We start from the raw sequence: 12,451 nt of genomic DNA, 5'->3' as shown, positions 1-12,451 counted from the left end.
AGCTGATGGCTGGATATGAACCACATCCAGCCCTAGCTCCTCCCGAGTCACTGGGCTCATAGGAGAGTCCATCAGTGGAGTGAAGAGTCATGCCAGCATCTGTGCTTCAACCTGTCTCAGATTCTGCCTCACACACACTGAAGCACAAATTGTGGTGACCAGCTATCCGTCAACACAATTCGGGTCAAGGTACCTGTCAATAAAGTGCAACATGACTGTTTTTAATTATAAGGTATTTGTGTTACACAGGAGAGGGAAATTACTAGCCTGCTTTCTCGAACACAGAGCAAGAGAGTGTGCAGTTCACATAATTGATGTGTAATTTCCCCAGAGGAAAAATGTACCCATCAGTAGCAGCCAGCAGAATGATTTTTGACTGTCCTAAAGGAAAATTTGATTTTTGGGTGATGTGATCAATGGTTCACCTTGAGCTAGCTGCCAATTGCATCCTTTTGGGTCTGAAATATTAATGGAAGAATAGCACCATTTTTTCATTCATCACAGCTGGAACTTGAGAACTTATTCAAGTAGTAGGAACTGTAATTGTAATTTAAGATAAGATAAGATATCTTTATTAGTCACATGTGCATCGAAACACACAGTGAAATGCATCTTTTGCATAGAGTGTTCTGGGGGCAGCCCGCAAGTGTCGCCACGCTTCCGGCGCCAACTTAACATGCCCACAACTCCTAACCTGTACGTCTTTGGAATGTGGGAGGAAACCAGAGTACCTGGAGGAAACCCACGCAGACACGGGGAGAACGTACAAACTCTTTACAGACAGTGGCCAGAATTGAACCGGGGTCGCTGGTGCTGTAAAGTGTTATGCTACCCGCTACACTACCGTTCCTTAATATATGGATTATGCCTTGTTCCTCAATGTTTATAAAGTGTTAATTGGAATAGCTATAAAATGTAATTTTGTTAATTGAGGATTTTCATTTGAACTGTTGATACTGAATGGAACCTAATCAATGTTTCAAACACTTGCTCCTTTGAATTCTCAATGAGATTCTTATTGTTCAAGATCCATTTGGCATGGCTGTAGGAAAATTTATAGCATTGCAGTGCTTTCTTTTGCACTACGCTGATGTAACCAGTAAACCCATTATTCCCTCAAAGTGCTTTGACCATCGAATTTACTGCTTCAGGTTACACTCCATTTCTCAGAAGTTTTAAAACAAAAGTTAAGTGATATTCAATGTATAATTGGCCTGTTTATCTGAGGATGTTGGTAGAGAGCTGGACAAAGAGAGACTGAAACCAATAAAAACACCTGACTTTTATTGCACTCTGCCTCAGATGATTTCCATTTCTCTGGCAACACCTAATTTTCTCCTTTCCAGAAGCTGGCATTTCATAACCGTACCCTGTAACACATTAGAATTAGAATTTTTACCTCCTGAATGTTGCTGCTGCACTTTCCAAGTCCATGCAATTAGAATCTGTCTCAAACCTATGAAAATGCAAAAACTTGATGAGAAGGTTTGGGAAGTTAAAGAATATGGTGTTGGTGACAGTTCTGTTTCCTAATACAAACCTGGGTGGCGGGGTGATTGTGATCAAGCCATTTATCTTTATTGCACATCCAGGCAGTTACCTGTGTTGATCGAATGCATCTAATGGTGTAGATGACAGTTGTGGAGATAATGGATTGTTTATTCATTCAATCAAAGAGCAGTTATTAATTTGGAAGTTGGGGTCAGTTGATTAGGGAAACCTTGAGTGGAATCACATACAGTGCACCTTATTCTCTCTTTTGCCTTCTCTTCAATCTTTTCCAATGTCCATTCATAAAACACTTCAGGGTTCAACCAAGAAAATAAATTGTTTATTTTATTTACCATTTCTGAGTGCTGAGCTCATTGACTCCTCAATTAAAAAGCTGGGTTGTTCTTGATCCAGCCAGTTGCTTGCCATCAGACCTGGATCCACAGCCATACTTTTTGCTACCCCATGGTTTCAATTATCCTGGAGGCCTTTCTGCCTTGATCATCCCACAAAGCACGTGGTTAACCTGGACTGCTGGATGGCCCCTTGATTGCTCTTTATAAGAACATAAAATAGATTCAGAAAGTAGGCCGCTCGTTCCTGCCCCATTGTTCAATATGAACGATGTCTGAGCTTTTACCTTGTTGCCACTTTTCTTGATTAACCCAATACCTCTTCATTCCCACATCGTCTAAAAGTGAATCAATCTCTGCATATACAGTGACTAAACTTCCACAACCCTCTTTAATAATAAATTCTAAAGAATGCCTCCTTCCAATTGAAGAATCTTCTTCTCACTTGTTCTAAATGGCTGACCCATTATTTTGAGACTGTGACCCCTGGTTCTTTACAATCTAGTCAGCAGAAATATCAACACTGCAACTGCACTGCTAAGCCCTGCAAGAACACTATGTTTCATTATGTACAATGAAACTACTGTCCCAGGATTCAATCTGGTGAACCTTCACTGCACTCTCTTTCATAAGTATATCATCCTTGGGGATAAAAATCTGGCCCTGGTAGTGTTATGATCTCACAAGAGTCCTGTGTAAGTTGAATAAGATGTCTCCACCCTAGAGTCAAGTCCTCTTGCAATAATTGCCAATATACAGTTTGCCTTCCTAATTGTTTGCTCTACTTATTGATTTTAAGTGATTCATGTGCAAGGATAAGCATTGAACACCAGCACCTTTCAATCTCCATTTAAAATCTCCAGCTTCCTATTTTTCCATGATAGTGGATGACCTCCCATTTGTCCACATTATCAAGTTCAAATTATACTTTACTGTCATTCACCCATATGTTATAAAAACACATGGAGGAACGAAATGTTGTTTCCCCCAGACTCTCACAACAGAAGACATACATAGAACAGAGGACATACAATAAATGCAGACAAAAAAATTGTGCAAGTACAAATAGTGCAAAAAAACGATATATACAGAATACAAAATTAATGCAGGGTTAGTGCAAAACCGAGTTGGACGAAGAAAATACAGAACTTAGTGTGTTGCACTAAATGTGTTCAGCAGCAGCCAAAGTTCTTGTACGCCGTGGTGCAAACCAGGGCTTTTGACACGGCATTTGTTTGAAACTGCCTCTAGGGTATTCAGGAGCCTGACAGCCTGGGGGAAAAAAACTGTTGTACAGTCTAGTAGTTCTGGCCCGGATGCTCTGGTACCGCTTGCCAGATGGCAGTGGGACAAATAGGTCATGGGAGGGATGAAAGGGGTCATCTATGATTCTGCGGACCTTGCGTGTGCATCATGTGTTGTAGATATCCAGGATGGAGGGAAGAGGTACTCCAATGATCTTTCCAGCTGTACTCGCAATTCTCTGCAAAGTCTTGCGGTCAGAGCTGTTACAGTTACCATACCAGGCTGGTCAGGACACTCTCAGTGGTACCCCTGTAGAATATGGTGAGGGTGGGCGAGGGCATGTTTTCTCTCTTCAGCTGCCGTAAAAAGTGGAGATGCTGCTCTGCCTTCTCGGCGAGGGAGGAGGTGTTGGTTGACCAGGACAGGTCGTCTGCTATATGTATTCCCAGGAACTTATAACAGCTGACTCTCTGTACATTTGTCATGTCATCGCCAATCCACTTAACCTATCCACATCCTCATGAAGTCTTTCTGCATCCTCCACATAGCCCACAATGTTGTCTAGCTTTGTTTCGTCAGCAAACTTGGCTATAACACCTTTGACCACCTCATCCAAAACATTGAGAAGTTTTGAGCAGTGTGGGCCCCAGTACCAATCTCTGCAGTATCCCATTAGTCATAGAATTCCAAACTGAAAATAACCTATTTATTCTTATTGTTCTCTGTCCCAAATGCATATCAGTACATTATCGCCAATACTGTGCATTCCAGTTTTATTTAATAATCTCGTGTTACACCTTAACAAAGGCCTTCTGAAACTGGTTCACCCTGGTCTATTCTGCTAGCTGCAGCTTTGGAAAACTCTTAACAGATTTGTCAAAAATGATTTTTCTTTCATAAATCCATACTGACTCTGACCAATCCTATTATTAGTTTTAAGTGCTCTGTTACCATTTTCATGGTAATAGATTCCAGTCTTTTGCCAGAATGACATTGGATTGACTAGTCTGTAGCCTGTTTACCCTTGCCCTCTTTTATGAAACGGGTAGAGTTACATTTGCTACCTTCCAATTTGTCAGATCCATTCTGAAATTATGGAATTTTGGAAGATGGCTTCCAGTGCATCTACTATTTTTATAGTTGACATCTTCAAAACCATAGGATATAAATTATCAGGTCCTTGGGATTTATTGCCTTTCCGTCCCATTACTTCCTCCAATAATTTTTTTTTTACTAATGTTTAATTCCTGGAGCACCTGCCTGACTCTAGATTTGCTGTTCTCTACTGTTTCTGGCAGGCTTTCTGTGTTTTCCTTGAAGACTGTCAGAAAATATCCTTAAATTTCTTGCTTGCAATATAATTGCTCCTTGGTCTGTAAACGACCCAGGTTAACGTTCACTGATCTTTTCCTTTTTATATGTGTATACATGGAAGACATTTTAATGTTACTTGCTCGCTGAATCTCATTTTCTACTTTCCCTTATCAATGCCTTGGTCCACCTTTGCTGAATTCTAAAATGTTCCCACTCCTTTGGCTTGCTGTCAAAGCCCATTAAATTGCTTATATATGTTTTTGATCATAGACAAAAATCCTTCTGAATTAAAAAAAATTAAAACTATTACAGTTATTGAAGTAATAACAATTGATTAAAACATAGATCAAGCAGGACTTTTGCTTTCAAAAAAAGCACTGAATTATAGTCCGCAATCACATAAAAGGTGCAGCTGAACAGTCAGATTGAAGTGCATCTGGCTCCTCTGGTCAGCACAACCAACCTCCAGCCCTTGTTTCAGGCTGACCTTTGCTTGTCTTTCAGCTCGTCTCTCTCTGGCTGCTGCAACTTTCAATTTAGGAAGTCAGAGATAAATTGATTCACTTATCTCCACCTTTCAAATCTGAACATTGTAGTGGCAAGTCAGAGATGAGCCATTGCTAAACAAGAAGCACATTTTGGGCCATGGGAGTTAGCAAGAATCTGTTCTGCATTAAAGGCAGTTATTATTAATTACTTGTGTGCTGACTTCCATTTAATTAGCGTGTGATATTGAACTCTCTTGACTATCAAATGCATATTTGAAGACATTGTTCTTGGGAAACACCTCTGGTTTCCAGCAATGGATTCCCATATTTATTTACATATTAGCATTGTTGTCTTCTGCATTTTAGGTCAACACAACCAGTCTAGATGAAGTTACCCATGAAGACGCAGTGACGGCTTTAAAAAACACAGCAGAAGTGGTATATTTGAAGGTTGCAAAGCCAACCAGCATGTATGTGCATGATGGGTATGCACCTCCAGACATCACCAATTGTAAGTCTTTCCCAGTTTACTGATGTCATGCAATGATTTCAAGGCTGCAAGTTAATTTGTGAAAATTTGTTTTTATATTTTTAACATATGCATGTAATATATATATAAGTGATTTGGATTAAAATGTAGGTGGGCTGATTAGTACATTGCAAGATGACACAAAAATTGGCATAATTGTGGATAGTGAAGAAGGTTGTCAAAAGATATAGCAGGATGTAGATCAGGTGGAGAAGTGGCAGATTGAGTTTAATCAGGACCAGTGTGAGGTGTTGCACAGGTGTGAGGTAAGTGGAATGTGTGCAGTAAGTCGCAAGACCCTTAGGATCATTAATGTACAGAGGGATCTTGGGGTACAAATCCATAGCTCCCTGAAAGTAACAACACAAGTAGATAGGATGGTAAAGAATGTATATGACCTGCTTGCCTTCATCAGTTGGGGCATTGAGTATAAAAGTCGGGAAGTCATGTTGCAGCTGTATAAACCTTTGGTTGGGTCACATTGGGAGTATTGTGTGTGGTTCTGGTTGCCACATTAAAGGAAGGATGTGGAGGCTTTGGAGAGGATATAAAAGAGGTTCACCAGGATGTTGGCTGGATTAGAGTATTGGCTGTAAGGAGAGGTTGGACAAATGTGGATTGTTTTCTCTGGACAATTGGAGGCTGAGGGGGTGACCTGATAGAAGTATGTAAAATTATGAAAGGCATTGATATGGTAGGTGGTCAGTCTTTTTCCCAGGGTGGAAATGTCAAAAACTAGAAGGCATAGAGTTAAGGAAAGTGAAAGAGAAATAGAAAGTTTAAAGACTTATGAGGCAATTTTTTTTTTACACAGAGTGGTAGATGCCTGGAATGCACTGTCAGGTCAGGTGGTGGAAGCAGATATGATAGTAATATTTAAGAGGCAATTAGACAGGCACATGAATAGGTAAGGAATGGAGGGATATAGACCATGCACAAGCAGATGGAATTAGTTTAAATTGGCATCATGGTCAGCACAGACATCGTGGGCAGAAGAGCAGATTCCTGTGCTGTACTGTTCCATGGTCTACCATAACATATACTGGACACTGGGAGTGCATTGAAAAGCAAAATAGGCAGGTGAGGGAAGTCTGAAGAAAAAGACAGGAAATGCTTGAAATAACAGATCAGGCAGCAACTGTGGGGGGGGGAGAGAGAGAAACCTTAATATGTCAGGTCATCGACCCTGCAGGGTTCTGTTGCTATACTGTGAACTGCATTCTTCCTTTTGAAATGAGATTGCTTTATTTATTTCATTCCACGGTATATGGGTCTTAATGGTCAGCCCTAATTACCCCTCAGAAGATGGCTGGGGCCTGCCGTCTTGAATTGTACACTCATTCTGGCGAATGCTGTTGAAGTTGCCAGATTTTTTTCCCTAGGACTTTAGGAATGGCGATATGTTTCCAAATCAGGATATGTGAATTCAGAGGGAAACGTGTCTGTGATAGTGTTCTTATGCACCTGCAGCCCTTTTCCTTGGTGTCAGAGATTTGGGTGGTCTTGTCAGAGCAGCCCTGGCATGCAACTGCAGTGCATTTTGTTAAGGGTGTACACTTCAGCCACTGTGCACAGGCGTTGGAAGGGATCAATAATTGGTGACTGAATGGGGTACTGATCAAGCTATCAGCTTTGTTCTGGAGGAGTCAAGGTGATTGAGTGTTATTGGAGCTGCATTTGTCCAGGTACATGAAGGGTTTTCCCGTCACATTGCTGATTTGTGCTGTAAATGGTGGAAAGGACTTGGGTTGTCAGAAAGTGAGACACATGCCTCTGATTTCCCAGCTTCTGACCTGCACTTGTAGCTGCAATATTTATTTGGCTGATTCAGTTGAGTTTCTGGTTGGTGGTGATTCCTGGGATTTTAATGGAAATTTTAAAAAAAGCAGATGCTAGAAATTGGAAATAAAACTAAAATGCTGGAAACATTCAGCAGGTCAGGCAGCATCAGTGCAAAGAGAAAAGGGAAATATTTCAGCCAATGCCTGAACGTTATCTAGATCTTTCTGTGTGCTGGCAAGGATAACTTTATTTGGTGAGGTCTGAGCATTATTCAGTTATCAGAAAACATTATCTGCTTTTGACCTTGTGAGGGGAGGAAGGTCATTGATGATCAACTGAAGGTGGTTGGATCTATGACACTGCCCTGAGTAGCTCCTGCACTGAGGTCCTGGGGCTGACCTTTAACAATTGCAAAAGTCATCCTCTGTGCCAGGTATGACTCCAACTATGAATGTTTTGCCCATTGATTTAATTTTCACCAGAGCACCCCAATGTCACACTTGGTCAAATGTTGTCTTGATGTCAAGGACAGAAACTTGTATCTCGCCTCTGAAATTAAGCTTTATGGTCCACATTTGGACCAAGGCTGTGATGAGGTCTGGAGTTTAGCCATCCTGGCAAACCCCAATCTGGGTATCAGTAAGCATGTTTAGTGAGTAAGTACTGCTTGATAATATTCCCAATACCACCTTACAGCACTTAGCTTATTCACAGTTGTCGGGGTGGCAGTTAAATGAATTAGACTAGTCCCAATTTGGAACAGGACATATTCGGACAATCTTTCTAACTGTCCTGTGTAACTGTATTGGAACAACTTAACTAGATCTTCAGCTTGTTCCGCAATGCAGATCTTCAGTACTGCAACTAGAACATTGTTTGTTCCCAAGCTTTTGCTATATCTGGTACTCTCAGTTGTTTCTTGATATCACATGGAGTGATTCAAATTGGCCAAAGATTCTTTTCTGTAATAATTGGGAGGAATCTGAGAGCCACTCAGCACTTTTGACTCTTTGCTTATTTTGGCCTCAGCATGTTAACATAATTAGATGACCAAGACCTCTTTAGAAAGGTGAGACCTAACAGACTCTGATCAGCTTCAGAAAAGGTAACAAAATTCCATGAAAAACTGACAAATTAACTAACCCTAAATATATAAAATCATTGCAGTGACCACCAGCATGATGCTGATGATGGGGAGGATTGTACTTGATCAGGTCTGCCACCCATGCCCTTATTCTCTCCCCACCATGGCTTCTGCAACCATAGATGCCTTTTGCAACTTTACTGTGCAATCAACCTGGAGGACTGTCTCCTGTGGCCATCCTGCAAAGCAATGCAGACTGCTGCAGTGCCCAGGTGTCGGGCAGTGGATCCTGGGGTCTGGTCCCTGGAAAATCCTGATGGCTTTTGACATCTTTTTGAAAAATATTTAAAATGTATGCTTAAAAATAAGTTATTAAAATTTAAATAAATAATACTTTCACTTAGCTACTGTAAATTAATTTAAACACCAAAAAGTGCTGCTATGTAGCCTATTTCACTCAAGGTTAATGATCCCATTCAAATGAATGAGGTTGCTCTCCTTAGGCCAACCATCCTGACATTTATTTTTGGATTGAAGCTTAGCAAACGTTCTACTCAATTTCTCATGGTCCTGTGAAATGATGACTATGACAACTATTGATTCAAGAAACTGCAGTCATTAGTCTTGATAAAATTATATTTTTATTTTACATCAGTCTTGTGTGATCTTGTTCCCAGTCGAGAGGGCTGACAATTACCTGTTGTAAAATTTGTCCAAATCTATGTCCTATCACCAGAACATTTGATGATGTGTTACTTCCACTGCCCTGCACACTTCCACTTAAAGAGAAGTGATCTGGTGCTACTCCAATGTGCTCTGGGAATGAGAACTGCTTTTCTTGGGAAAGATGGAATATACAAATTCCTCTGACTTTTTTTTTAGTGTAAACAGTTTATCTTCACTGAATACTTATCAAGGGTATCAACTTCATCTTCATGTTTGTTCTTCTTTAAAAGAAACTAAGCCTGAACGCAGATGATTAGAAAATAAATGTAATAGAGACATGCTTATACACCACTTTGTACAGCCCACCCATCGCTCGCAGGCTGCCTCTCCATGCTGAGCAGTGATTGATTTGTTGCTGTGAGATCGTTGCAGGAAAGCAAAGGTTCTCAATGTGCAACCCGAGTTGATATCTTGTTAAAATTATCGGTGGGTAGGTTCCTGTAAGTGTTCGGACTGGAGGGCTAAGAGCTCTGATAACGAATCGAAGCTCTGTGGGGCAGCAGTAGATGGGACCACTAAACCTCTGAAAGGTGATGAAGGCTTCTGCCTCCACCACCTTTTCAGGTACTGAGTTCCAGGCCTCCTCCACTCTTTGGGTGAGAGCAAATAATCCCTTAATTTCCCCTAATTCTTCTGCCAAATCTGCATCCATTAGTTAGTGACCCTTTCATTCAGGGAAATGGGTCCTTCCTGTTGTCCCGGATAAGTTTGCATGCCTCCATTTCCTGCCTCATTCCTGCCTCAACCCCAGGCCAAACTCTCCTCAGATGGAGCAACATGCACAAATTTTTTCTGCACTGTCTTCACGTCCTGCCTATAAATTGATAACCAGAACTCACTCAGTGCCCTAGCTAACGTTTTAAGCAGTTTCATAATCCTTTCCCTGGTCTTGTTTTGTATGCCTCAGCCAACCCCTTAACCATCTTGTTTACCGGTGCAGTTAGCCTCATTACAGAAACAATGTTTCACAAGACAAAGATCCAGCAACTGTTTTATAGAAGCTCCAATGCAGTAAGATTCTGATAATCTGTCACCCTTGGACTTTGGTAGCAGAGCAGCAGATTTTCCAGACTGTTGGATATTATTATTTCTATTTAGCCACACTTAAATAGGCAAGACATAGAAGGATAATGACCTAATGCGGGTAAATGGGATCAGTGTAGATGGGCAAAAGGTTTGACATGGGCATGGTGGGCCAAAGGGCCTGTTTCTGCGCTGTACAACTGTGACTCTACCGCTGTATTAGAATTTCTATGTCATAATGCAAAAAGCAATATGCTTCAAACAAGAAAACATAATGTCAGTAAAACAGCAGAGGAGCACTGATTGGAAATAGAAGGCAATTATTTCTCTCAGACCTGAATTCGTGAGCAGCAGCTAGCTCTTAAATATCCTTTATTAGCCACAGACAGACTTCATTGATGCTTTAGTCGGGCAAAAAGGGCAATTGAGGGACACAACAGTGAATTTCAAGCCCAATTGATTGTTTTTTTTTGGAGGCTCTTACCAACCACTGTCATCAAAGCTCAATAAAGCTATTCCAAAGGTTTCAAAACAGACCAGGGAAATGGACGTTTTATAATGAGAAATAATGTTCCAGTGAGCAGCAGACTGCACAGCAGCATACTCTGACTTAGACACTGTGCTGCTGGCCTTGCTCCCTGTTCCATGGCTCACCATTCAGTTGAGGGACTTCCTGAGAACTGCTGAAGGCAAGGGACACTTCATATCTGACTCTGATTTATGCCAGTCGTCTAATATGGACTCGTTCACTTGAATGTAGTCATTAATCGTCATTTAAATGGTAAGTTTGGGAAATATTTTCTGTTCCTTACTATAAAATCTAGGAACACATTAACAATATACAAATTTTAATTTTAATTTTAATTTTTAACATTTTTCAGCTATTTCCTAATATCTCCAATCATAGACTTTGTATACAGTTAGGAGGCTTTCTGCTGGCTTGAGCTGTCAGAGTGTCAAGTGGGTGGTGTGAAGGCAGGACCTTAGTTAGCATCAGCTGTGGCCTTGTCACCACTCAAGCCCACTGTCTGGAAAGAGGAGATGTGGAAATGCATGGGCAGCAGCTTGCATCTTGTGGACCCAGATCAGTGCACTCTGGCCCATTTGCAATTTGACAGAGTAATACAGCTTTGGAAGGAATCATAGCAATGGAATGACATTTCATTTGGAGCTGTGAAAGTGTTTGGATCTTCAGACTAAAAGGCCATCATAATGTTTAGATTGTTTTTCCACAGTTCAGTGGTGAATGGTGCTAGCAATTTTCAAAGGTTGTACATTTCAAGAATACAACAAACACTATGGGACCACACAGCATCCTGGCTGTAGTACTGAAAACTTGCAACCCTGAAGTAGCTGTGCTTTATCCAGGCTGCTCCAGTACAGTTACAACATCAGTCCATTGACAGCGTGGAAAACTGTCTAAGTGTCTGCTGACTACCAGAGAGGACAAATCAAATATGGTTAATTACAGCCCAGGCTACTCTCTATCATCAGTCAAGTGCGAGAAGGTACCATCAATAGTGTTGTCAGGTGGTATGTGTTCATTCATACAGTAACCTGTTCATAGATGCCCAGTTTGCAATTTGTCTGGTTCACTTGTTACCATAGAAAAACCTGTGTTGCATAGCCAAACAAAGAGAAGGGGGAGACGACAACTCCCACGACATCTAGCAGGAGGTGATGAGAGAGACCAAAATATCTGGATAATTTGTGGAACAGCCACTTGCTGCTTGCAGCAATCTCTTGCACTCCAAGGTACCAGCCAGGATGTAGCCCTGAGCCTCACATCTCAGGGTTGAGTAGCCTTGCCGCATGCCCCAACTCCCATCAACATCGGTCATCACAAGCTATTTAAACCTCGGTGTTGGCCTGGTTCCTTGGTTTGTGTGAACCGATGGGTGATGAACACAGCTTGTTGGATGCGAGCATTCAACAGCAGTCAGACTCTAGCAATGACTGTGGGAAGTGAGTAGCAAAGCCATTAGTGGTCATAAAAGGCTGAGACAAGGATCAATTTAATGAACAAAACATTGATTAGCTTTCCTGTCTGTCATGCAGATGGTGAGTCAATAGCTATGGTTGAACATTGAGAGTGAAATAAATTGAGATCAAATGTAACGCATTTTAAAAAAATAGTTTAAATGTCAGTTCAGTACTGTCCTCTTCTCACAGATGGCATTTTGTATGAAAGCCAGAGTCCTCCACAGTGTATATTCTTTTGAAATATGCAAGGGAAGCATCTGTGTGCTCTGCACAGAAAATCTCCCGGCAGTGATCACTGCCAATACTGAGTTAATCAGACCATTATTACCCATCATTCTTGGATTTGGGTTTTGGATAACTGGTAAATGTTTAATTCCAGACTCTGATTTATGAATCTCAGTTGGCAAGGAATATGTGGTTGTGCAGGAAAGAA

At 41.1% G+C, this 12,451-nt stretch overlaps 1 protein-coding gene across 14 annotated transcripts in view; it reads left to right on the top strand.

Annotated features, from left to right (window-relative positions):
* The window catches only part of LOC127571818 (disks large homolog 1-like), a 339,770-nt gene that overhangs the window by 236,962 nt on the left and 90,357 nt on the right, over positions 1 to 12,451 (top strand). For all 14 annotated transcript variants that reach the window (XM_052018549.1, XM_052018544.1, XM_052018548.1 and 11 more), the window contains one exon: positions 5,258 to 5,402. In XM_052018549.1, the coding sequence (XP_051874509.1) occupies positions 5,258 to 5,402 (145 nt within the window). The remainder of the gene's footprint in view (positions 1 to 5,257; positions 5,403 to 12,451) is intronic.

This window comes from Pristis pectinata, chromosome 6, assembly GCF_009764475.1.
Source record: "Pristis pectinata isolate sPriPec2 chromosome 6, sPriPec2.1.pri, whole genome shotgun sequence".
Lineage (NCBI taxonomy): Eukaryota > Metazoa > Chordata > Chondrichthyes > Rhinopristiformes > Pristidae > Pristis > Pristis pectinata.
The sequence above is the reverse complement of the archived record's forward strand: the minus strand, read 5'-3'. Positions and strand labels throughout refer to the sequence as shown.